The sequence below is a fragment of the Salvelinus namaycush genome, chromosome 23, assembly GCF_016432855.1.
Source record: "Salvelinus namaycush isolate Seneca chromosome 23, SaNama_1.0, whole genome shotgun sequence".
NCBI lineage: Eukaryota > Metazoa > Chordata > Actinopteri > Salmoniformes > Salmonidae > Salvelinus > Salvelinus namaycush.
The window spans coordinates 19,637,686-19,663,920 of record NC_052329.1 but is presented as its reverse complement, the minus strand read 5'-3'; the positions used below and the strand labels follow the sequence as shown (position 1 = coordinate 19,663,920).

The 26,235-nt window shown below is 43.2% G+C and overlaps 1 protein-coding gene across 2 annotated transcripts in view; it reads left to right on the top strand.

Moving 5' to 3' along the window:
- The window catches only part of LOC120018147 (mitochondrial intermediate peptidase-like), a 33,074-nt gene extending 8,040 nt beyond the window's left edge, over nucleotides 1-25,034 (top strand). For both annotated transcript variants that reach the window (XM_038961167.1, XM_038961166.1), the window contains 9 exons: nucleotides 1,058-1,211; nucleotides 1,347-1,424; nucleotides 1,660-1,867; nucleotides 2,525-2,634; nucleotides 2,735-2,809; nucleotides 3,270-3,386; nucleotides 6,215-6,336; nucleotides 7,172-7,245; nucleotides 24,307-25,034. In XM_038961167.1, the coding sequence (XP_038817095.1) occupies nucleotides 1,058-1,211; nucleotides 1,347-1,424; nucleotides 1,660-1,867; nucleotides 2,525-2,634; nucleotides 2,735-2,809; nucleotides 3,270-3,386; nucleotides 6,215-6,336; nucleotides 7,172-7,245; nucleotides 24,307-24,407 (1,039 nt within the window). In that variant the 3' untranslated portion in view covers nucleotides 24,408-25,034. The remainder of the gene's footprint in view (nucleotides 1-1,057; nucleotides 1,212-1,346; nucleotides 1,425-1,659; nucleotides 1,868-2,524; nucleotides 2,635-2,734; nucleotides 2,810-3,269; nucleotides 3,387-6,214; nucleotides 6,337-7,171; nucleotides 7,246-24,306) is intronic.
- The last annotated feature ends 1,201 nt before the right edge of the window (nucleotides 25,035-26,235 follow it).

Below are 26,235 nucleotides of genomic sequence, written 5' to 3'. Positions count from 1 at the left end.
CATCTCCACAGATGAACTTTGGAGCTCTGCCAGAGTGACCATCAGGTTCTTGGTCACCTCCCTGACCAAGTCCCTGATTGCTCAGCTTGGCCAGGCGGCCAGTTCTAGGAAGATTCTTAGTGGTTCCAAACTTCTTCAATACTGCAGAAATGTTTTGGTACCCATACCCAGATCTCTGCCTCGACACAATCCTGTCTCGGAGCGCTACGGACAATTCCTTCGACCTCATGGCTTGGTTTTTGCTCTGACATGCACTGTCAACTGTTGGACCTTATATAGACAGGTGTTTGCCTTTCCAAATCACGTCCAATCAAATAAATTTACCACAGGTGGATTCCAATCAAGTTTTCAAAACATCTCAAGGATAATCAATGGAAACAGGATGCACCTGAGCTCAATTTCGAGTCTCATAGCAAAGGGTCTAAATTCTTATGTAAATAAGGTATTTCAGTTTTTTATTTAAAAAAAAATAAGTAAAATGTTTTCACTTTGACATTATGGGGTATTGTGTGTAGATTGAGGATTGTTATTTATTTAATCCATTTTAGAATAAGGCTGTAACGTAACAAAATGTGGAAAATTCAAGGGGTCTGAATACTTTCCGAATGCACTGTACAACAAGCAAGGAGGCCACATCATGGTAATCATGTCTAAAGCTGGGCGTAGGAAATGAGCTTCTCACTGGTTTTAATTAAATCCAAATTACGTTTGGATATGCCTCCAGGGCAGGCATTGCTTGCTTCAAATGGCTTGCTTTGTCCACACCAGAAGTGAGTAATTGTGCATGCTCCCCAAGATTTCCCCTTTTATGTCTACTAGTCTGAGAGCGTTAGTCCAAAGAGTCTGCATGACAAGTGTTAATCAGAGCATCAAGTGGCTTTAGGGGGGAAATAAGAGGAATCTGTAAAACACCATAATTAACTACGGAACCTTGCTAATAGATGCCCATTTGGTTTTAGCATGAGATTCCTGCAATCGTCTACAGTAGCTTGTCACAGTCACACAACTGAGATTATGCTGAAGTGTTTGTCATATTGTGGTTGTGTTTTGGTTACAGGTACAACATTGAGCCCAGCCTCTACAGCCCCTACTTCTCCCTGGGGTCTTGTATGGAGGGACTGAACAGCCTCTTCACCCAGCTCTATGGAGTCTCTATCATGTCCGAACATCCAAGTGCAGGAGAGGTGTGGAATGATGATGTCCGCAAACTGGTAAAAAAAACTTGTATAACTATTCAAATGTTCCTAGTGTTGAAGCTTTAATTTGTTTGCTGTGATTACATCGTCTAAATTGTGTTTTCTATGGTGTGATCTCCTAAGTTTACTGTTTTGTCACTTCCTGTCCAGGCTGTAGTTCATGAGACAGAGGGGTTGCTGGGATACATCTACTGTGACTTCTTCCACAGAGCAAATAAACCTCACCAGGTAGACATCGCCTCACACGCCACGCCCGCAACGCAACCGGCTTTCTTTAAAGATGACATGAGTTTCAGTAGATCAAAAAAAGTTTCTGAATTTCAAAATGCCGTCATGGCTGCTGTTTCTAGCGTGTTCAAAAGAAAAAAGTCTCTGGCCCTGTGGCACTGATCTTGAAACCAGCAGTACATAGAATGTATTCAAGGCAGGGCCTCAATGTTCGCTTTGTCTCTCCCTTCCTCAGGACTGCCACTTCACCATCCGCGGTGGGCGGCAGTGCCAAGAGAGCGGACAGTACCAGCTGCCTGTAGTGGTGCTGATGCTGAGCCTGCCCCTCCCCACCAAGAGCGCCCCCACCCTGCTCACGCCGAGCATGATGGAGAACCTGTTCCACGAGATGGGTCATGCCATGCACTCCATGCTAGGGCGCACACGCTACCAACACATCACAGGTCAGCCATGCTCATCTGACATTCTCAGAGTTGAACCGTTAACTTTAGCAGCTTTAGCCTGGCATTGTGCTTATGGGTAATTCCAAAGTGATGCTGAAACATCCAAGTCGTCCTTGTCCATAGAGTTGTATGGTTTGTTTAACTTTGCAATCATTGGTTTTTGTTTGACATACATTTTAAAGTGAAAAATCGGATACTTAGCATCACTCTTTTACCGTGGTATTGTCCCTATGTATTTGTACTGTTAATGTGAATAATAATATGGGAATGACTGTATGTAAAGCTCTCTCAAGTCAATAGTCCTAATAGTGAGGAGGATTGATTTCAGTATCAATGGTTTCATCCTCTGCTAGTGTAGTGGGTGGTGTTGTGAATGACATCTTATAATGATGGTCACAGGTTAGAATGGCATGCGTAGAGGCTGTGTTCAGTCATGGTGTGGAGACTTGAAAAGGCCTGTTAAATACAATTCAGAATGATACGGCTTGATGAGGCAATCCACACTGGTTATCATTGGATTGATTGCATGCTCCTTTACTTGTTAGATAAAGACTAAGGATACGCCTTAGCAAGTTACTCAAGATGCTATAAAATGTCATCCACTTAGATAACATAGATCAGTAATGGAGCAACTTGAGACTGCTTTTGTCTTCTCAGGAACCAGATGTGCCACTGACTTTGCTGAGGTCCCCTCTATTCTCATGGAGTACTTTGCCACTGATTATCGTGTAGTGAACCAATTTGCCCGCCATTATCAAACAGGACAGGTACACAAACTCACCATTTTTTTTGTGTTACTAGATGGGTTACTGTAAAGATATTGTGCTGTAGTCCTGCTGAGAAATGAATGTCTTTGTGTTTTTGCAGCCTCTGCCTCAGAGCATGGTGGCTCGTCTGTGTGAGTCCAAAAAGGTGTGTGGTGCGGCAGACACTCAACTACAGGTAAATCCCCCTGACATACAACAACAATGAACAAAATGGGTCACAGCTTTTCCTTGAATGGGATACATTAACACTCATGGGTTACGTTGACACTGAACTCTCATGCAAATGCACATTACAAGGGCAAAACATTTTGCTCTCAAACTGTTTAAAATGTACTGGCACGGCAGCAAACACTGACAACTGTTATCTGCTAATCTTTATAGTAGTTTTTTAACAAGGTATCCTATATTGTTAGCGTTGTTTTAAAAACTCACTTAAACACAATAGACATAACACATATCCTGTAGGTGCTTTGCCTGAGTGATTGATGGTAGATAAGTGTAGAGACTTAACAGATATCAGCCTTTTTCAGGCAACAGAAAATTACTTAACTCTAAGTGGGATATTTGGGAACGTTTCAAAGGTTTAACATGTAACTACATGAATGATTCAGCATGTTTATTTTTTATGTGGACAGATTTTCTACTCTGCTCTGGATCAAATGTATCATGGAAAACCCCAAAACCGATCAACGACTGATATCTTAAAGGACATGCAGCAGAAATTCTACGGCCTACCGTACACTCCAAACACGGTGGGTACCTCGGTGTCAAAATGTTCTTTGCCTTCACTGAGTTGGTCTATAGAACTTTGATTAAGAGCTCAATTACAGCCTTTACAGTTAATGAATGTTTGAGGGGACATTCTTTGCTTAATCCCCAAATCTTTACCACAGTGTCTGCCTTCTCCCGTGCAACAGAGGGACAAAAACAGAGCAGAGAGAGGGAGTTATTTTTTGGATATTCTTCTCTGGCTTTGTGGTTTTATATCTCTTACCCAGGCGCAGCACCGTTTAAGGGATTAAAGCTTTTTTGGAGGCCCTGCTCAAATAACAAAGCAGAGGTATACTTTGAATGAGCACTCCCTGGGGGAAATATTTGAAACTCTTCTTTCTGTGGTCCTTTTAATGAAAATAGTCAGGAGGGAATAGAGAATGTAAAACACAGCCATCATTTAACAGGAATGGTCATCATAAGGCATTTATCCTCATCTGTAATTATGTGGGCCATCAGGAATAGACGGCACTCAGTCAGAACTATATTCCACCTTCTTTAATTGAGCTTACAAGCCATAGTTGCTTTACCCTCGCTAAAAGTCCTACTTCCACTTTTATCCATGCAGCTAACGACCTCCCAGGGGAGTGTGGTTAATGTTATATACTTTCCTTTCTGTCTGAGTAATTTTTCTTTAACTATAGAACCATGCCGAAACTCAACATTTCACTCAAATTACATATGTTATGATGGGATGAGTAGTTTTCCTCCTTTTAGCCCCACTTACAAAATTCCTAATTGTGTTGTTAAAGGATCTGTCATGGGATTGGAGCAAGTGGAAACAGATTTGTTTATATTCTGCTAAAAGGACCATATTTTTTATTCTCTTCTCCCTGCGCTCGCAAAAAAGCAGTGAAGCCAAACTTTCCACACTAAACTGAACATTTGAATGGCTAATAGGTTACAGAGAGACCCACATGATAAACACTGGGGTGATTGTGACATGTGTATGGTTTATAGACCAGGGGTATCAGTTCTGACTGGAGAGAAAGACTATCAGCTGTTGTTGAGTACATGGACCAAATGGGAATCCCATGCTCCTCTGACTTTCCGGGTCTTTGTCTGTGTGGATCAAAAGGGATCTTTCGCTGAGATGTTGACTGGACTATGACCTTCTCAAGTTGGACGGCTCAAAAATAAAGCAGAGCAATGGTGTCTGAACTGATTAGTTTGAATGTTCACTGTCCATCTCTAAGTTTCAGCCATTCTTTGTCATACCTGTAATTACGTTTCATGTTCTAAGGTCTTGTGCGGTTGGGGATATCTTGCCACAGCAAGATGAGGGTGAGTTCAAACCGGGTGACTTGATATATGCTATAGGCCTCTGGTACTGCCGTCCGGGCGGCTGGTGAACTCTCCTCATGATTTGTGCTCAGTTTCCCAATATTTTGGTTTCCCCAATGTACTGCCTCTGTCAGGAGTACTGTTTACCCTTATTAAAGTCATTAGGGCCCAGATGGGACCCGTCATGCAGACACTTTGCGGCTTAAGCCTGTTTCACGCTAGAGGATCATCCACCCAGCCTGGAGAACTCTTTCACACTGCCCGCTGTTTAAATAAGCAGCACCTCTCTCAAAGGCAGAGTACATTAGCCCCTTTAAACTCATCTATCGCACCTATCCAAGACGGTACTGTAAAGAGCACAGTCGGGGAAAAACCTTCTCCTAAGAGCTAAAGTCACTCATTAATTTATAAAGATCTGGGCCCACATTTTGATGTTAGTTAGGGAAACTTCATTTGGTGATATCTATGTGACTCTAGCAAGGTTCGTAAGGTTCCTTATGCATTACAGGCTCAATGCTCTGATACAATACTTACAGTACTTAGCTTTTCATTTGTGTTTTACAACCACCGTGGAGAATAGGGTATAATTTAGTTTTGTTCCACTGCTGCTTTCTGACTGAATGACTGAGTGTTTGCCAGGTGAATTTCCCCGGAGTCCAAAATCAGGCCTGATCATAGAGCATGTTGTCTTTACAGATAGGAAGTTGGACCCTCTAGGCAACAAGGGGAAAAGGAAATGTATGCACTCTGCCATTTAGGAATTTCCAAGTTTTGTTCCTTTTAAAAGCAAAGTAAAAGGTTTAAAGTAAAATGTATACAGTTAAATCAAAGTCCATATTTGACTTAATCATGGGCCAATTGAACTGTAGCATGAATTTTGAAGCAGAAAAAACAGTGACCAGACAGTAACTAGAACAAACTTCAATAGACTTTCTTTAATGGCCCAAATAATATTGGGTATTTTCCTGAGGGGGAAGTAGATGATGATGACAGAAGAATGTCTCTGCTTGTCTTTTCCTTTAGCAACCTTTATGAGCGGGAACAGTTAAGTCTTCAAAGCTGAATTAGCCTTTCTCTCTAAACTACACTCTGCATTTAAAAAAATAAATAATGTTGTACCTTTATTTAACTAGGCAAGTCAGTTAAGAACACATTCTTATTTTCAATGACGGCCTAGGAACAGTGGGGTAACTGCCTTGTTCAGGGGCAGAACGACAGATTTTTACCTTGTCAGCTCGGGGGATTCGATCTTGCAACCTTCCGGTTACTAGTCCAACTCTCTAACCACTAGGCTACCTGCCGCCATGCGTAAGCTATTTTAATTGCATTCAATCTGTCTGTTTTTGTTATTGTTTTTTATGTGAGATAAAAATGTTTATTTGTCAGTATACATACAGTGGTGGTCTTTCTGAAATCCTGGTATTCAGTGGAACCTGTTGAAAGCCAGTTTAATTTGGGTTATTTATTGGGTATGGTGTTGTTAATGATGTTGTGATCTTGTGAAATGCTTTTTTTTCTTTCGCAGGCATGGCAGCTGAGATTCAGCCACCTCATTGGCTACGGGGCCAAGTACTACTCCTATCTCATGTCCCGCGCTGTGGCCTCCATGGTGTGGAAACAGTGTTTTGTTCAGGATCCTTTAAACAGGTGAGCCTGAGCCATTCAGCGTGTCCTCACATAAACTCTTGATCAGGAAATACACACAATATCAAGGCATGGCTGTCTGCTGCACTTAACTTTTATAGGTGTGACTAAATGCAGGGTCCCTACGGAAGAAAAAAACTGTTTACTGTAGCAATACAATGAACTTCCTCCGAGGCAGTCATAAATCGGTGAAACATGACTTTATTAATAATGTAAAAATATATCAGGACCATTTGGTGATGTATTTTTGTGTGTCCCTTAAGATTTTTTGCCATGTGCAATCACACACCGGGAACTTGTTATGCTACATTCAATGATAGTACAGTGTGTCTGTTGTTATATCACTAAAAGTTACAGTACATTTGACTGCAAGGTATAAACTTGTTTTCATTTCCAAGAAGACCGAGGCAAATGCTCTCTGACAAGCAACCTTCCCTGAGTAGTGTTAAGTCTCTCAGCTTGACATTGAACATGACATTAATATGAAATCCACACCAGCAGGTGTGGTACTGTAATCCAGTTAGAGCCACCAGCGTCCACATTACACAGCCCCACAGTCCTCCCTATCAGCTCAGCTCTGACTTTGACTTCACAGAGGCTTTGTTTAGAGATTCACCTCAGAGATTCGAGCCCCGCAGCCCTTTTTTCTCCATCTTACTTTCTCTCCTTTCCCTTTGACATTGTTTATGTTCCACCTGTGGTTGTCGAACCTCTGTTTCCTATCATCAGCCCTGTGAGGAGAGAGCTGAGACTTTGCTCAGGGCTCAGGGAAGGGAAGAGGAGCCGCTGGAGGAGAATGCATGTGGCTGTAATCTTATCTTTCCTCTCTCTCCCCCAGGGACATGGGAGAGCGCTACCGTAGGGAGATGCTGGCCCATGGGGGAGGGAAGGAGCCCATGCTCATGGTGGAAGGTATGTCATGGTCTTGACCAATGTGCCCTCTAAGCTGCGCACTTGCATGGCCGAGCACCTCCTCCAGGAATGCCGCGAAGAAGAAATGCCAGGCCTCGCAGAGACACAAGAGATTGAACTACACCGAGTTTGCCCCATTAGTTTGCGCTATATAGATTAATGTTTTTTCTGTGGTCAAATCAACATTATATTAGCCCCTTTTCAATGCAACAAAACAAATCTAACTTTGCAAGATTGAGTCTGTGATTTTGTTGTAGGCAGAGCCAGAGCGCAAAGGAGTAGAATTCTATTGGTGGGGGTAGCTGACGAGCATTCTTTCAATCACCCATGAGTAAATCCGCTTTTCAGATCAAAGCGCATAGCTGTGCGTGTGCACATTTGTTTATATTCTTTGCTAGTTAGCAAGTTGTTAGCGAGTTATTAGCTCAGTTACAAAGAAGTATAACTTCAGCAATGGGGAGTTACTGCTTCTTACAAGAGCACAATACGTGTAGGCTTAGGCTATATTTCAAGCTGTCTTTGAAAAGCCAGTAAGGTAAAAAGCTTTGTCTTAATTAAAGGGGCAGTGTTATATTTTGAGACAGGCTTGAATATGCAAATAAGCCAATAGGCAGAGGGGTAGCCTACATTGTCTAATTCTCTGTATGGTAGTAATAATTAATTGTATTTTATAAAGTGGTTTCTTGCATCATAAAACACCTTAGCAATTTACAGTCACCTATTTGGCCCATGGTGTTACAGACTAAGTAAAAAATCATAAATTAATGTCTGGCCCTTCATAATGTAAAAACGTTTTTAAAAGTCTTGTGCAATGTTGGCCTGCATTGAACACCACAGCTATATCATAGAAATCAAAAGCTTTTTCCATGTTAAAATAATATGGGATTTGCTCCATTGATTTTGTTGGTATGGTCAAATAGCCACAATAGCCTATTGGCCACTGTTTAAAACTGTAAGGGTACAAACGTGCCCCGGAAGTTGCAAAAAGTTGTCACAACGTACATGTTTCCGCTCACAAGACCTAAAATTTGCTCAGTGCCCCAAAACATTTGAGGGAATATTGGACTTGACCTGAGCCTCTGGACAGGTCATGTAGTGGCCCACTTCAGGCTGATTTACTTTATAAAAATATTTTATTGAAATTAGACCCCCTGTTTCTTGCCAATTTCGTGATATCCAATTGCGATCCAATTACGATCTTGTCTCATCGCTGCAACTCCACAACTGGCTCGGGAGAGGCAACGGTCGAGTCATACGTCCTCCGAAACATGACCTGCCAAACCGCGCTTCTTAACACCCGCTTGCTTTACCCAGAAGCCAGATGCATCAATGTGTTGGAGGAAACACCGTTAAACTGACGACTGGAGTCAGCCTGCAGGTGCCCGGCCCGCCACAAGGAGTCGCTAGAGCCCGATGAGCCAAGTAAAGCCCCCCGGCCAAACCCTCCCCTAACACGGATGATGCTGGGCCAATTGTGCGCCGCTCTATTGGACTCCCGGTCACGGCTGGTTGTGACACAGCCTGGGATCGAACCTGTAGTGATGCCGCAACACTGCAATGCAGTGCCTTAGACCCCTGCACCACTCAGGAGGCCCCCTGATTTACCTTTTTAGTGTCCATTAGACTAGGAAGGAAGGTGTCAACCAACTTCTAACTATATTTCAATGAATTGTGTTCAGAAGAGACTAGGTATGTCTGCTCTAGGTGATCCTTGATAACCCGGTGGAACTAGAAAGAGCCAGCAGTAGCCCACCAGAGTTGGATCATAATTCATTCACCCAGGTATACACACCTGCTGCTGTTGTGGTTAGCCTGGTCTGCGATAGGGGCCTCAGAATGGAGGATATTTAGCTCTCCAGCATGTTTTACTGCCTCTCTTACCTTGTGTTTTATAGGGGCTCTGTCATTATAGAGCTATATAGCCCCTTGTTTGGTGGTGGTTAGTCTTGTATGGTGGTAACTGGTAAGCTATAACAGAACACAAGCATTTTTACATGGTGGCAGTGCCACGAGTGGAGGTCATCCTCCTGCCATTCGATGCAAACTTAATGATGGTTTTGGAGTCGTGCCTGGCCGTGCAGTCATGAGTGAACGGAGAGTACAGGAGGGGACTGAGCACGCAACCCTGAGAGGCCCCTGTGTTGAGGATCAGCATGGCGGATGTGTTGTTACCTACCCTTACCACCTGGGGGTGGCCCGTCAGGAAGTCCAGGATCTAGTTGCAGAGGGAGATGTTTAGTCCCAGGGTCCTTAGCTTATTGATGAGCTTTGAGGGCACTATGGTGCTGAACGCTGAGCTGTAGTCAATGAATAGCATTCTCACATAGGTGTTCCGTTTGTTCAGGTGGGAAAGGGCAGTGTGGAGTGCATTAGAGATTGCATCATCTGTGGATCTGTTAGGGCGGTATGCAAATTGGAGTGGGTCTAGGGTTTCTGGAATAATGCTGTTGATGTGAGCCATGACCAGCCCTTCAAAGCACTTCATGGCTACAGACGTGAGTGCTATGGGTCGGTAGTCATTTAGGCAGGTTACCTTAGTGTTCTTGGGCACAGGCACTATGGTGGTCTGCTTAAAACATGTTGGTATTACAGACTCGGACAGGGAGAGGTTGAAAATGTCAGTGAAGATACATGCCAGTTGGTCAGCGCATGCTGGCAGTACACGTCCTGGTTATCCATCTGGCCCTGCGGCCTTGTAAATGTTGACATGTTTAAAGGTCTTACTAGCATAGACTACGGAGAGCGTGAACACGCAGTCTTCCGGAACAGCTGGTGCTCTCATGCATGTTTCAGTGTTATTTGCCTCGAAGTGAGCATAGAAGTAGTTTAGCTCGTTTGGTAGGCTTGTGTCACTGGGCAGCTCTCGGCTGTGCTTCCCTTTGTAGTCTGTAATGGTTTGCAAGCCCTGCCATATCCAACAAGCGTCAGAGCCGATGTAGTACGATTAGAGATTAGTCCTGTATTGACGCTTTGCCTGTTTGATGGTTCGTCGGAGGGCATGGCGGGATTTCTTATAAGCTTCCGGGTTAGAGTCCCGCTCCTTGAAAGCGGCAGCTCTAGCCTTTAGCTTTAGTGCGGATGTTGCCTGTAATCCATGGCTTCTGGTTGGGGTATGTACGTACAGTCACTGTGGGGACGACGTCAACGATGGACTTATTGACGAAGCCAATGACTGAGGTGGTGTGCTCCTCAATGCCATCGGAAGAATCCCGGAACATATTCCAGTCTGTGGTAGCAAAACAGTCCTGTAGCTTAGCATCTGCTTGATCTGACCACTTTTTATTGATCTAGTCACTGGTGCTTCCTGCTTGAATTTTTGCTTGTAAGCAGGAATCAGGAGGCTAGAATTATGGTCAGATTTGACAAATGGAGGGCAAGGGAGAGCTTTGTATTTGTTTCTTTGTGAGGAGTAAAGGTGGTCCAGAGTTTTTATTTTTTTTATTTAATTTTTTCTCTGGTTGCACATTTAACATGCTGGTAGGAATTTGGTAAAAGATTTAAGTTTCCTTGCATTAGAGTCCCCGGCTGCTAGGAGAGCCGCCTCTGGGTGAGCGTTTTCTTATGGCTGAATAGAGCTCATTCAGTGCTGTCTTAGTGCCAGCCTCAGTCTGTGGTGGTATGTAAACAGCTACAAACAATACAGATGCAAACTCTCTAGGTAGATAGTGTAGTCTACAGCTTATCATGAGATACTCTATCAGACGAGCAATAGCTCGAGACTTCCTTAGATTTCGTGCACCAACTGTTATTTACAAAAATACATAGTCCGCCACCCCTTGTCTTACCAGATGCCGCTGTTCTATCCTGCCAGTACAGCGTATAACCAGCCAGCTGTATTTAGTAGTGTCGGTGTTCAGCCACGACTCCGTGAAGCATAAGATATTACCGTTTTGAATGTCCTGTTGGTAGTTTAATCTTCCGCGTAGGTCATCGATTTTATTTTCCAAAGATTGCACGTTTGCTAGCAGAATGGAAGGAAGTGGGGGTTTAGAACGTCGGACTAGTAACCGAAAGGTTGCAAGATTGAATTCCAGAGCTGACAAGGTGAAAAATCTGTCGTTCTGCCCCTGAACAAGGCAGTTAACCCACTGTTCCTAGGCCGTCATTGAAAATAAGAATTTGTTCTTAACTGACTTGCCTAGTTAAATAACGGTACAAACAAATATATAATTTCATCGCCTACGAATTCTCAGAAGGCAGCCCACCCTCTGGGCCCTTTTTCTCAACCTCGTCTTCACGCAAATCACGGGGATCTTTTCCTGTTCTCGAGAAAGCAGTATATCATTCGCTTCGGGCGAAAAGATTCTGCCAGTGGTAAGTAATCGCAGTCCTGATGTCCAGAAGTTATTTTCGGTCATAAGAGATGGTAGCGGCAACATTATGTACAAATAAGTTTAAAAAAAATACGTTACAAACAACGCAAATAAACGAACGAAAAACACAATCGGTTGGGGACATGTAAAACGTCAGCCTTCTTCTCCGGCGCCATTTTTTCAAGGATTACCGGTACTGAGTCAATGTGCAGGGGTATGAGGTAGTTGAGGTAATTGATGTAATATATACATGTAGGTAGGGGTAAAAGTGACTAGGCAATCAGGATAGATAATAAACAGAGTAGCCGCAGTGTATGTGAACAGTTTAAAAGTGTCTATGTGAGGGTGTGTGTAGCGTCAATATGTGTGTGTGTTGGAGTGTCAGTGTAGTATGTGTGAGTGTCTGGGTAGAGTCCAGTGAGTGTGCATAGAGCCGGTGCAAGAGAGTCAGTGCAAATAAAAAGGGTGTCAATGCAAGTAGTCAGGGTAGCCATTTGATTAACTGTTAAACAGTCTTACTGCTTGGGGGTAGAACCTGTTCAGGAGCCTTTTTGTCCCAGACTTGACGCTCCGGTACCGCTTCGGTATCTTTTCAGCCTCCTGAGAGTGAAAAGGCGTTGTCCTGCCCTCTTCACGACTGTGTTGGTATGTTTGGACCATGTTAGGTCCATAGTGATGTGGACACAGAGGAACTTGAAGCTCTTGACCCGCTCCACTACAGTCCCATTGATGTGAATGGGTGCGTGTTCGGCCCTCCGTTTCCTACAGTCCACGGTCAGCTCCTTTTGTCTTGCTAACGTTCAGGGAAAGGTTGTTGTCCTGCCACCAAACTCCCACGTATCTGACCTCCTCCCTATAGGCTGTCTCATTGTCGTCGGTGATCAGGCCTACCACTGTTGTGTTGTTGACGAACTTAAGATGGTGTTGGAGTCGTGCACGACCTAAGCAGTCGCGGTAAACAGGGAGTACAGGAGGGAACTAAGCACGCACCCCTGAGGGGCCCCTGTGTTAAAGGTCAGCATGGCGGATGTGTTGTTGCCTGCTCTCACCACCTGGGGGCGGCCCATCGGGAAGTCCAGGATCCAGTTGGAGAGGGAGGTGTTCAGTCCCAGTGTCCTTAGCTTAAGAAGAGCTTAGTGGGCACTATGATGTTGAACGCTAAACTGTAGTCAATGAACAGCATTCTCACATACAGTTGAAGTCGGAAGTTTACATACACTTAGGTTGGAGTCATTAAAACTTGTTTTTCAACCACTCCACAAATTTCTTGTTAACAAACTATAGTTGGCAAGTCGGTTAGGACATCTACTTTGTGCATGACACAAGTCATTTTTTCAACAATTGTTTACAGAGATTTCTGCACTTATAATTCACTGTATCACAATTCCAGTGGGTCAGAAGTTGACTGTGCGTTTAAACAGCTTGGAAAATTCTAGAAAATTGTCATGGCTTTAGAAGCTTTTGATAGGCTAATTGACATAATTTGAGTCAATTGGAGGTATACCTGTGGATGTATTTCAAGGCCTACCTTCAAACTCAGTGCCTCTTTGCTTGACATCATGGGGAAGTCAAAAGAAATTAGCCAAGTCCTCAGAAAAAAAATTGTAGACCTTCACAAGTCTGGTTCAGCCTTGGGAGCAATTTCCAAACGCCTGAAGGTACCATGTGCATCTGTACAAACAATAGTACGCAAGTATAAACACCATGGGACCACGCAGCCGCCATACCGCTCAGGAAGGAGACGCATTCTGTCTCCTAGAGATGGACGTACTTTGGTGCGAAAAGTGCAAATCAATCCCAGAACAACAGCAAAGGACCTTGTGAAGATGCTGGAGGAAACAGGTACAAAAGTATCTATATCCACAGTAAAACGAGTCCTATATCGACATAACCTGAAAGGCCGCTCAGCAACGAAGAAGCCACTGCTCCAAAACCGCCATAAAAAAGCCAGACTACGGTTTGCAACTGCACATGGGGACAAAGATCGTACTTTTTGGAGAAATGTCTTCTGGTCTGATGAAACAAAAATATACCTGTTTGGCCATAATGACCATCGTTATGTTTGGAGGAAAAGGGGGAGGCTTGCAAGCCGAAGAACACCATACCAACCGTGAAGCACGGGGGTGGCAGCATCATGTTGTGGGGGTGCTTTGCTGCAGGAGGGACTGGTGCACTTCACAAAATAGAGGGCATCATGAGTCAGGAAAATTATGTGGATATATTGAAGCAACATCTCAAGACATCAGTCAGGAAGTTAAAGCTTGGTCGCAAATGGGTCTTCCAAATGGACAATGACCCCAAGCATACTTCCAAAGTTGTGGCAAAATGGCTTAAGGACAACAAAGTCAAGGTATTGAAGTGGCCATCGCAAAGCCCTGACCTCAATCCTATAGAAAATTTGTGGGCAGAACTGAAAAAGCGTGTGCGAGCAAGGAGGCCTACAAACCTGACTGTTACACCAGCTCTGTCAGGAGGAATGGGCCATAATTCTCCAAACTTATTGTGGGACGCTTGTGGAAGGGTACCCAAAACATTTGACCCAAGCTAAACAATTTAAAGGCAATGCTACCAAATACTAATTGAGTGTATGTGAATTTCTGATCCACTGGGAATGTGATTTATTTTAGCTTTTATTTCTTTCATCATTCTCTCTACTATTATTCTGACATTTCACATTCTTAAAATAAAGTGGTGATCCTAACTGACCTAAGACAGGGAATTTTTACTAGGATTAAATGTCAGGAATTGTGAAAAACTGAGTTTAAATGTATTTGGCTAAGGTGTATGTAGACTTCAACTGTAGGTGTTCATTTGTCCAGGTGGGAAATGTGTGGAGTGCAATAAAGTTTGCGTCGTCTGATCTGTTGGTGCGTTCATGGCTACAGATGTGAGTGTTACTGGGCGGTAGTCATTTAGACATGTTACCTTGTCGTTCTTGGGCACAGGGAATATGGCGGTCTGCTTGAAACATGTAGGTATTACAGACTGGGTTAGGGAGAGGTTGAAAATGTCAGTGAAGACACTTGCCAGCTGGTCAGCGAATGCTCTGAGTATCCGTCTGGCCCTGCAGCCTTGTGAACGTTAACCTGTTTACTCACATTGGCTACAGAGAGCGTGATCACAAAGTCGTCCGGAACAGCTGGTGCTCTCATGCATGGTTCAGCGTTGCTAGCCTCGAAGTGAGCATAGAAGGCATTTAGCTCGTCTGATAGGCTTGTGTCACGTCACTGGGTAGTTCACGGCTGGGTTTCCCTTTGTAATCCGTGATTGTTTGTAAGCCCTGTCACATCTGACGACCATCAGAGCCAGTGTAGTAGGCTTCGATCTTAGTCCTTTTTTGATGCTTTGCTTGTTTGATGGTTTGTCGGAGGGCGTAGTGCAGGGGTGGGCAACTCCAGTCCTCGAGGACCTGATTGGTGTCACACTTTTTCTCCTTCCCTAGCAAACACAGCGGGGATAATCAAATTGCATTCTAAACTAAAGATCATGATTAGGTGATTATTGGAATCAGGTGTGTTAGCTAGGGCTGGGGAAAAGTTGTGACACCAATCAGGCCTTCGAGGACTGGAATTGCCCACCACTGGCATAGTGGGATATCTTAAGCGTCCGGATTAGTGTCCCACTCTTTGAAAGCGGTAGCGCTGTCCTTTAGCTCAGTATGGATGTTTCCTGTATGTAATCCATGGCTTCCTGTTGAGATATGTACATACAGTCACTGTGGGGATGACGTCGTTGATGCTCTTATTAATGAAACCGGTGACTGATGTGGTAAACTCCTCAATGCTTCCAGTCTGGGCTAGCGAAACAGTCCTGTCGCTTTAATTAACTGTTAAGATACACTACATGTGGACACCCCTTCAAATTAGTGGATTGGGCTATTTCAGTCACACCCGATCCTGAAGTGTGTATACAATCGATCACACAGCCATGCAATCTCCATAGACAAACATTAGCAGTAGAATGGCCTGTACTGAAGAGCTCATTGATTTTCAACGTGGCACCGTCATAGGAGGCCACCTTTCCAACAAGTCAGTTTGGCAAAATTCTGCCCTGCTTGAGCTGCCCCGGTCAACGGTAAGTGCTGTTGTTGTGAAGTGGAAACGTCTAGAAGCAACAACGGCTCAGCCGCGAAGTGGTAGGCCACACAAGCTCACCGAATTGGACCGCTGAGTGCTGTAGTGCATAAACATCTTTTGTCCTCGGTTGCAACACTCGCTACCGTGTTCCAAACTGCCTCTGGAAGCAACGTCAGCACAATAACTGTTCGTCGGGAACTTCATGAAATGGGTTTCCATGGCCGAGCAGCCGCGCACAAGCCTAAGATCTCCATGCACAATGCAAAGCGGCGGCTGGAGTGGTGTAAAGCTCACCGCCATTGGACTCTGGAGCAGTGATAACGCGTTCTCTGGAGTGATGAATCACGCTTCACCATCTGGCACTCCGATAGATGAATCTGGGTTTGGTCGATGCCAGGAGAATGCTACCTGCCCTAATGCATAGTGCCAACTGTAAAGTTTGGTGAAGGAGTAATAATGGTCAGGGGCTGTTGTTCATGCTTCGGGCTACAGTAGGCCCCTTAGTTCCAGTGAAGGGAAATCTTAACACTACAGCTTACAATGACATTCTAGATATTCTGTGTGGAACAACTTGACTGGCCTGCACATTGCCCTGACCTCAACCCTATTGAACACCTTTGGGATGAAATGGAATGCCTACTGCGAGCCAGGTGTAATCGCCCAAACCCAGTGCCCGACCTCACTAGTGCTCTTGTGGCTGAATTGATGCAAGTCCCCGCAGCAATGTTCCAACATCTAATGGAAAGCCTTCCCAGAAGAGTGGAGGCTGTTATAGAAGCAATAGGGGGATCAACTCCATATTACTGTACAGTAGGTCGTTATGGCAGTGCGTGCACATCATCTTGTCTACATGATTTACTATATCATCATGACCACTTCAATTACTGTAATAAAGTAAGGATTGTTTACATGTGTCTGTTCAAGCCTTTAGAAATGGTGTACTGGTTTTGAGAAACTAACAAAAAATCGGGGAACATTTTGAGTGAGTACAGTAATTAGTCATTGGAAGTGACATGTTTACTATGAAGATTTTTGTATTTGCACAGCCTCAAGGCAATATCATTTTAGAAACACTTACATAAACCAACACTGAGCAAACCGAACCCCGTTACAGAAGTTTGCAGATAAAGTGGTCTGTTTCCCTGCTGTTCCCTGCAGTAAGGGTCCGGGGTCTGGGGGTGGAGGATCTTGGTTGAAAGGTGAAGGGGCAGGTTGGGGGAACCCGGAGCAAGCCCAGAGAGGTTCCTCAGAGGCAGGCCTGGTCTCTTTTATCTGGGTGGCTCCCTGCCCGCTCCATGCTGCGCCTGGACGTTTCCCAGGCAGCCAGCATGTGGTGAAAAGTAGCCCCGGGATTAAATGGCAGCAGAGAGCATGAAAGGTGATCGACTGACGGCCCATGCTGACTGAAGCCCTCTGTTCAAGGGCCCAGGCCGCCACAGAGGGGGCTTTCATGGGCCTGCTGTTTCCCATATCCTCCTCTGCCCACCACGGATCAGAAGGGGCACATGGGACAATGGAGCAGGTCCCAGGACCTGGCCTCTCAGCTCAGCCTGGCCCAGTTGGCCTAATCAGGTGTGGATATAATGACCCTGTTCTGAAGTTAATAAACCTTCTGAGCCTGGTTCTATTGGCCTTGGTTCTAGTCTGCTACTCCTTTGTCTCCCTCTGGTTTAATCAGAGGATCACTGTATGCGTAGTATGAGTCTTAGTACAGTAGTACCATAGTACAGTATGAATGAGTCCTTATGAACTTAGGAGGATTTAATTTATAGTCACATTGATGTAGTCATTCTAAGTTACCAGAGGTTCAATCAATGCTCTAAATGTATTTTCCTCCTCAAATAGTTAGACCTCCTCCAAACTGCTCTTTGCAATGTTTGTCATCACTCTTGTCATGTTTTGTTTTTTTTACTGTTTTTAAAAGCTGTTTCAAGAAAGAACGAGTTTCCTTAACTTCAAAGACATAATTATAGTGGCAATAAGAAGATAGTTTGCCGCCAGGTTAGAAAGAGGTAATTACTTAAACACCTTGACATGTTTTAAATGGTTATGATCAAAACGTAAAGAGCTAGAGAAACCAGAAATCTGTTATGAACTGTATGATTATGAGAATGATTGTTGCTCAACCCTGTTTGTTCAAAGAGCTTGTCGTACTCAGCATTATGTTATTGAGTAGGAGGGGCAATATGGTATATGCAAATATGTAATAGTGATCTATTACTTTCTACTGGTGAAAGTGACATTAACACATGCAACAATAACTTCAACACATAAAAAAACACTATCTCAGCGATGCCAAGGCAGTTCCTAATGTCTGTCTCTGCTCTAATCTTCTGTGGTCGGTCAGTCAGTCAGTCTGGGACAAGCCTAAATCCCAAGGTGTGGCCAGGCTGGGCTGCCCCAGCACCAGATGACACAGCAGAGCAGCACTCTAGAAGTAGTGGGATTAATGGCTGATCAACAAATGTGGCTCAGCCTGGCACTTTGATGCAGGCAGCTTCTACTGAGACGGAGTCCGTTTCCCTTCCGTCCATCCCCGAGTCCTCATTACCCTTTTGTTACTCTGCTGTTAGCCAGCCACAGAGATACACATCACCACCCTCTGTAAAGTAAATAAATAGTGCTGCACTGCACATACTACCTAAACGCAGCCTTTATTTCAGTCATTTTAATGTTTTTAATGGACCTTAGTTCTTCCGTATGTACCTGTATTTTAAGCACAGGTTAGTTACGCAGCTGTTCAACAAAAGTTCACTGTACAACAAATCGTGCATACAGACTCTCAGCTGGAATACTGTAACATTTTCTTCTGTAGAAAGCTCAGACTGACAAATAATTGTTCTTTCCATGGATAAAATACTTTTGAAACAATACTTCTGCTGTCCCAGCAAATTGCTCCTTTTCAGAATACAGAACTAATGGATTACACATTTAATGCCATATAGACCCATTGATGTATGAGTCTGGTTTGCTTTAAAGTCCTCAGGGCACAGTGGTCATTTTGGAGTGTCTTGGGAGCCTTTTAAGCAGGTTGTGCAATAACCTTCATCAAGGGACATCTTGGTTAAACTTAACCTAATAGCCTGTTTACCTAACCCTGTTTAGTGTTAAATATTGGCGTTTGTGTAAAATAATAAAAGCCCCACCCTGTGGTAATTTGATTTTGGAAATACTTTTATTTACTAGCCACTTTTGTTAACATTATTGGCATATATAATGACATGTAATGGGCATAGCCTCATACCTCAGAGCAGTTCCATTGTGAATGGAGAATGCCAATATCTAAAGGCAATATGACTAATTTGACAAATCCATCATTCTCGGTTGCCAGACTGGGCAGGAGCAGAACATAGCTTACAGGCCTGTCCCAGGGTTTGACAGGGTTGTCTCTTTTTGTGTAAACAAGAATGATTATTCTACGGCTATGATTTCACTTATGTTTTTCCTTTGCCGATGTTTTCCAACAGGATCCGGCACCTCTGTTTTGGACTGTTTAGTTCCAGAACCATTTGCCAGGATCCGGTACCTCTCGTGGCATGAAGAATCATTTCAGACACACCTACTCATTCCAGGGTTTTTCTTAATTTTTTACATTTTCTACATTGTAGAATAAGTGAAGACATCACAACTATGAAATAACACACATGGAATCATGTAGTAACCAAAAGAGTGTTAAACAAATATATTTGTAAAATATATTTTATATTTGAGATTCTTCAAAGTAGCCACCCTTTGCCTTCATGACAGCTTTGCACACTCATGGCATTCTCTCATCCAGCTTCATGAGGAAGTCACCTGGAATGCATTTCAATTAACAGGTGGGCCTTGTTAAAAGTACATTTGTGGAATTTCTTTCCTTAATGCTTTGAGCCAATCAGTTGTGTTATGACAAGGTAGGGGTGCTATACAGAAGATAGCCCTATTTGGTAAAAGACCATGTCCATATTATGGCAAGAACAGCTCAAATAAGCAAAGAGAAACAAAAGTCCATCATTACTTTAAGACATGAGGGTCAGTCAATGTGGAACATTAAAAGAGCTTTGAATGTTTTTTCAAGTGCAGTCACAAAAACCATCAAGCGCTTTGATGAAACTGGCTCTCATGAGGACCGCCACAGGAAAGGAAGACCCAGAGTTACTTCTGCTGCAGAGAATAAGTTCATTAGAGTTCACTGCACCTCAGATTGCAGCCCAAATAAATGCTTTACGGAGTTCAAGTAACAGACACATCTCAACATCAACTGTTCAGAGGAGACTACGTCAGTCAGGCCTTTATGGTTGAATTGCTGCAAAGAAACTAGTACTAAAGGACACCAATAAGAAGAGACTTGCTTTGGCCAAGATATACGAGCATTAGACCGGTGTAAATCTGTTCTTTTGAGTCCAAATGTGAGATTTTTGGTTCCAACCACCGTGTCTTTGTTAGACGCAGAGTAGGTGAACGGATGATATCCGAATGTGTGGTTCCCACTGTGAAGCATGGAGAAGGTGTGATGGTGAGGGGGTGCTTTGCTACTGACACTGTCAGTGATTTTTTTTAGAATTCAAGACACACTTCACCAGCATGGCTACCACAGCATTCTGCAGTGATACGCCATCCCATCTGGTTTGCGCTTAGTGGCACTATCATTTCTTTTTCAACAGGATAATGACCCAACACACCGCCAGGCTGTGTAAGGGCTATTTGACCAAGGAGAGTGATGGAGTGCTGCAGCAGATGACCTGGCCTCCACAATTACCCGACCTCAACCCAATTGAGATGGTTTGGGATGACTTAGACCGCAAGTGCTCAGCATATGTGGGAACTCCTTCGAGACTATTGGAAAAGCATTCGAGGTGAAGCTGGTTGAGAGAATGCCGAGAGTGTGCAAAGCTGTCATCAAGGCAAAGGGTGGCTACTTTGAAGAATCTCAAATATAAAATATATTTAGCATTGTTTAACACTTTTTTGGTTACTACATGATGTGTTTTTTCATAGTTTTGATATCTTCACTATTATTCTTCAATGTAGAAAATAGTACAAATAAAGAAAAACCCTTGAATGAGTAGGTATGTCCAAACTTTTGACTGGTACTGTGTGTGTGTGTGTGTGTGTGTGTGTGTGTGTGTGTGTGTGTGTGTGTATTAGTGTTAATGTCACTGTCCCCACTACAACAACAAAAAATACTTGTAATTTTGTCCTTGAAACAATTAAAATACTGTAGAAATTCATTCATTCCTATGGAGGACTACTCCTTCTGAGGAGTACCAATATGGCCAACTGGTGGCTTCAAAGCCTCTCATTGGCCAATACATAGAATTTGCATTCTGGTGTTTATATACATCATTGGCGTTTACCTGCTGGTTGCTCTTTTGTCACATTGTGACTCTGGTTATGCAGATTAGTCTCCATGCTTATTTAACACACTAACCTGCAGCACGGCAGGCTGCAGGCTCCCGGCCAGTCCACTGCAAATCCCCTTGTGGAGAGGTGTCTGGAAATAGCTGTCATTAGAGAAAGTGCTAGTGATGCTGCAGACAGCCTTGTGGATCCAGATCAGTGACTGCAGAGTGAGATCTATGGTGAGATACTTAGATGAGCTCACTATTCCCAGCCCAATGATGTCATGTTTTTGTGAAAATCCATTTGAGTTAAACCGTTTAGTGGTAAGCCCTCTAAGGTTCATATATGCAATATTATATTACTGCCCTATAATGTCATAGTTTTGTGAGGAAAGAAAAACATGTAGCTTTGAATAGTCCATAGATTTCTGCAATTGAAAATAGCAGGTTTAGCCAAATATTGTACTACTGCAGTATCATCCTCTAGGTCAGTGGCTTTTTATAGTCCTGTATCCCTTCAAACATTCAACCTCCAGCTGCGTACCCCCTTTAGCACCAGGGTCAACACACTCTCAAATGTTGTTTTTTGCCATCATTGTAAGCCTGCCACACACACACTATACGATACATTTATTAAACATAAGAATGAGTGTGAGTTTTTGTCACAACCTGGCTCATGGGAAGTGACAAAGAGCTCTTATAGGACCAAGGCTGAAATAATAATAATAATCAATAATTTAGCTCTTTTATTTAACCATCTTACATATAAAACCTTTTGTTCATCGAAAATTGTGAGTAACTCACCACAGGTTAATGAGAAGGGTGTGCTCAGTCTTATATAATTTTCCACACACAGTCTGTGTCTGTATTTAGTTTTCATGCTAGTGAGGGCCAAGAATCCACTGTCACATAGGTACGTGGTTGCAAAGGGCATCCGTGTCTTAACAGCGCTATTTGCCAAGGCAGGATACAGTACTCTGAGCGCAGCCCTGTCAAAAAATCTGGCAGTGGCTTCTGATTTAAATTCAATTTTCACAGAACCGCTTGTTGCAATTTCGATGATCCTCTCTTGTTCAGATATCGGTAAGTGGACTAGAGGCAGGGCATGAAAGGGGTAACAAATCCAGTTGTTTGTGTCATCTGTTTCGGGAAAGTACCTGCGTAATTGCGCACCCAACTCACTCAGGTGCTTCGCTATATCACAATTGACATTGTCCGTAAACTTGAGTTCATTTACACACAAAAAATCATACGATGATGGAAAGACCTGTGTGTTGTCCTTGTTAATGCAAACAGAGAAGAGCTCCAACTTCTTAATCATAGCCTCAATTTTGTCCAGCACATTGAATATAGTTGCAGAGAGCCCTGTAATCCTAGATTCAGATCATTCAGGCGAGAATTAACATCACCCAGATAGGCCAGTCGTGTGAGAAACTCGTCATCATGCAAGCGGTTAGACAAGTGAAAATGATGGTAAGTGAAGAAAACTTTAAGCTCGTCTCTCAATTTAAAAAAAATATGTCAGTACTTTGCCCCTTGATAACCAGCGCACTTCTGTATGTTGTAAAAGCGTTACATGGTCGCTGCCCATATCATCGCATAGTGCAGAAAATACACGGAGTTCAGGGGCCTTGCTTTAACAAAGTTAACCATTTTCACTGTAGTGTCCAAAACGTCTTTCAAGCTGTCAGGCATTCCCTTGGCAGCAAGAGCCTCTCGGTGGATGGTGCAGTGTACCCAAGTGGCATTGGGAGCAACGCGCGTTACCACTCCACTATGTCTCCCTGTCATTTATTTTGCGCCATCAGTACAGATACCAACATGAGCAGCAGCTACGTTTGGCTACTTAGTGGAATTCCTACGAGAGAGTAATGGTTAATGTGATTGGATGTTAATTATTTGACTAGGCTACCTGTATTTGACATTGTGTTGTTATTTCGCTGAACACTAGATGGTTTAATTTTATTTTTGGCAGTGAAATGAGGCTACTCAGGCGAGAAAACAACCTCACCCAAATGTATAGCCCCATTGGAAAATATAAATGGACTGTTTAAAAATGTGAAGGAAAAATGTTTTTTTTTTTAAAGAAATTGTGAATCACATTTGGCGTACCCCCCCCCCGTTTGGGAATACCTGCTCTCGGTGATTCAGTGGATGTTTTTCTACCAGAGAACATGTTATCTTATGCCACTATCGGCAAACCACAATGCTTACAAGCAGAACATCAAGTATGATCTAGTTTTTAATAAACCCCTATCATACGAGTGCCTGAAAACCACCACCTTCATGTGGGTTTAGAACCTTGGTTCGGAGGCCTTGTGACTGTGCTCTGGTTTATACCCCTATCTAGCTGTTGGGAGAGAGGGCGGGAGGGCGGGCAGCGTGAAACCTGCTTCTGACTGGTGGCTAAAGGGGAAGATGAACCCTGGTCTGTTTCTCACAAGGCTCCAGTGTGGGAGGCAGCCAGTTTAATGCAGGCCAGGGCCAAGCTCATTCAGGGCTCATTTTCCAACTGCTCAGCCAGTTTTAGGAAGGGAACTTCTCAGAGCCTCCCTGCTCCCTGAGGACTCCCTGCTGTGTGTGTGTGGTGGGGGGGATACATGCATGAATGAGTCTCTGTGTGTGTGTGTGTGTGTTTTATTATTGGAACCCTTTGCATGTGGTTATAAATGCAAGTGTGTTGTTCCTGAATTTTGATAAAAAATTGTATCTACATTTTCTTTTTAGTGCCTGTCTACTGCGTGTGTGTGTGTGTGTGTGTGTGTGTGTTGGAGGTGACCCATGCAGGAAAGAGGGAGAGAGGGGAGTGCCTATTTACATTGGCAGCAACACAAGGGGGAAATGAACTGACTTCAAAGCGAGAGTGCAGCGGAATTGTGAAGAGAGTGTGCGCTCCGTGCATGAGCTACCAGACACTCTCATAACACAGACACATATTCCCAGAGCTGCTCCGAATGGCCTGTTAGAAACATACTGGAGCAGGCTAGCAAGGAGATTATATGTGTATAGAGACACTCTACCCCCTCAAAATATCACACCTTTTGACGTTTGTACTGTTGCAGTGTTGAAACAACAAATGAGAACTTAGGAGTGTTTACTCTTGAGGACAACTTTAAAGGTACATTAATACACTTCTCTATGTACTCTTGCATTTAATGAATTGGCTCCGTGTTACCTGATATCCACTACAGGCCATAAGCTATATCTTATTTAACTGAAAGTTCTGCTTTTATATTTTAACTAAGGTGTTTCACTTCAATTCATTGGAGGAGTTTTACTTCAGTGACAGCATATAAACCTTTTTTAAAGGGCAATATGCTCAATCCCTGTCCGTGTATCTGTGTGACACAGGGATGCTGCAGAGACAGCCCACCATTGAGGACTTTGTGGACGCCCTGGTGACTGACCTGAACCCAGACTTTGAGACCTTCATCATGGACTCTACAAGCTGATTAGCTTGATCAATCTTCAACTCTTCAATTCAGTTTGAGCCACGACTTGAATTGTGTTGCTGTGGAATGGACTCACGTGATCAGAAAATGCAATTAATTATTAATCCTTTCAAAAGGCAGATAACTGTAGCTGTATGCAGTCACTGTAAACATGTGTATTTGTATGCAATTTTTGTATACGAGCTAGCTATTTAGTGATTTGGCTCAACCATAGGTTCTGTGTGGTTCATGAAAGTCTGTGCAGATCTGTGCATATACCACATGTAATGTACCATACTGTCTTACACATATTTTTGTCATTGATGCATATCAATTATGGAAAGCACAAAAAGTACATCATTTAATTCAGAATATTGCAATATTGAGCTATGTAATCTTCAGCACTTTGAGAATGTATGTTTGAAATATCTGTTCCAATATCCATGAAATAGATAAGTTGAAGTATGTAGACATTATTTGTATAATCTGCCCAAGAGAAAATACTCATATCTGTGAGCGTTGAATATCATTTTCTGCAAAAGTATGAGCAGTTCATTGTTATTTCCTGTTCAGATCAGACAGGACAAATACAACACCTGCTATTCCTGACATAGTGTTTTGACTTAAATGCAAATCTGCTCCCTCTGATTTGTCTGTGTTTCTGTTAAGGAGGGAGGGGAGGGGGTGGGATAGGAGGTTATGGGCTGAGAAGGAAGGATAGAGTCTCTTAGGTGTTGTGAATTGGAGATTTAAGGGATTTCTGATTAATTCACACAGAACGTGATCCAGACTGTGACGACTAGCTAAATCAAGTACCTCCGGCTGTTGCATCTGCTTCAACAGATTCTGCCTCTAATTACCAGGGGCTTAGGCTACAGCTGCTCCCCATACAATGTCCTTACTTGCCTAGCACTGATATCAGACCTGGGGAATCACCCATCAAGGTGGGATTTACTTCAGATGGTTAATCAAGGTGTGAACATGCTATCAAAGGGAGTGAGCTGGGTAGCTGTAACCACATGTAGGCCTACTGTACATCGCACAGAGCCATGAATAAATTCCTAAATATGAAATCACTAATGGAAGCTTAATTTTCATTACTCGTATCTAGTTTTGAACCAAATTCAATCATAATATTTTGTGGCAAGTAATATCTTTGAGTTTCAGAGAGACGCCACTGTATACTGAAGTGAATGTAGTGCGTGTGATGTAGTGATGATTGCAGGTTGTCTGTTGCAATTGGTGTAGGATTAAAGATGGGCCATTTCAATGTTAGTCACTAGAGACATTTGAACAACAATCAAAATCACATAGGTTGTCTTGTTGAAGTGGTTTATTTACAAATATATCAAATGAAAGTGTATATGCACAACCACCAATACTACAACTGAAAAAAGCAGGCATATTTGTCACTAGTCAGTCATGTCTACATTACAAAAATATTAACCTATTTTCTATTTTACAATATCTACAACAAATTTGATATCACACACAAACATTCCTCATTGTCTTAACTTGTTCAGTATTATCTAGATTGTCTTCCATGTGCACCAGAAATCACAGATGTACGTTTTGACATGCTTCTCTTACGCCCTTTAAGGAGATGTTGCCAGTTATTAACTTGTAACAGCGACTTCATGACAAAACACATCAATAGTCACAGTCACACTGTGGTACCGTTGCTGCTAGTCACCTACTTAAGCAGACATCAGAAACAAAGGGGAAGGCATCTATTTACTTTGTACCAGTCAACAATCATTTTGCATGCTTTCAACTTCATTACATCAGCCTCTGGCCCGGCAACCTCGCGTTGTGCATAGATTTATTTTCAGTCTCTGCTCTTGTGCTT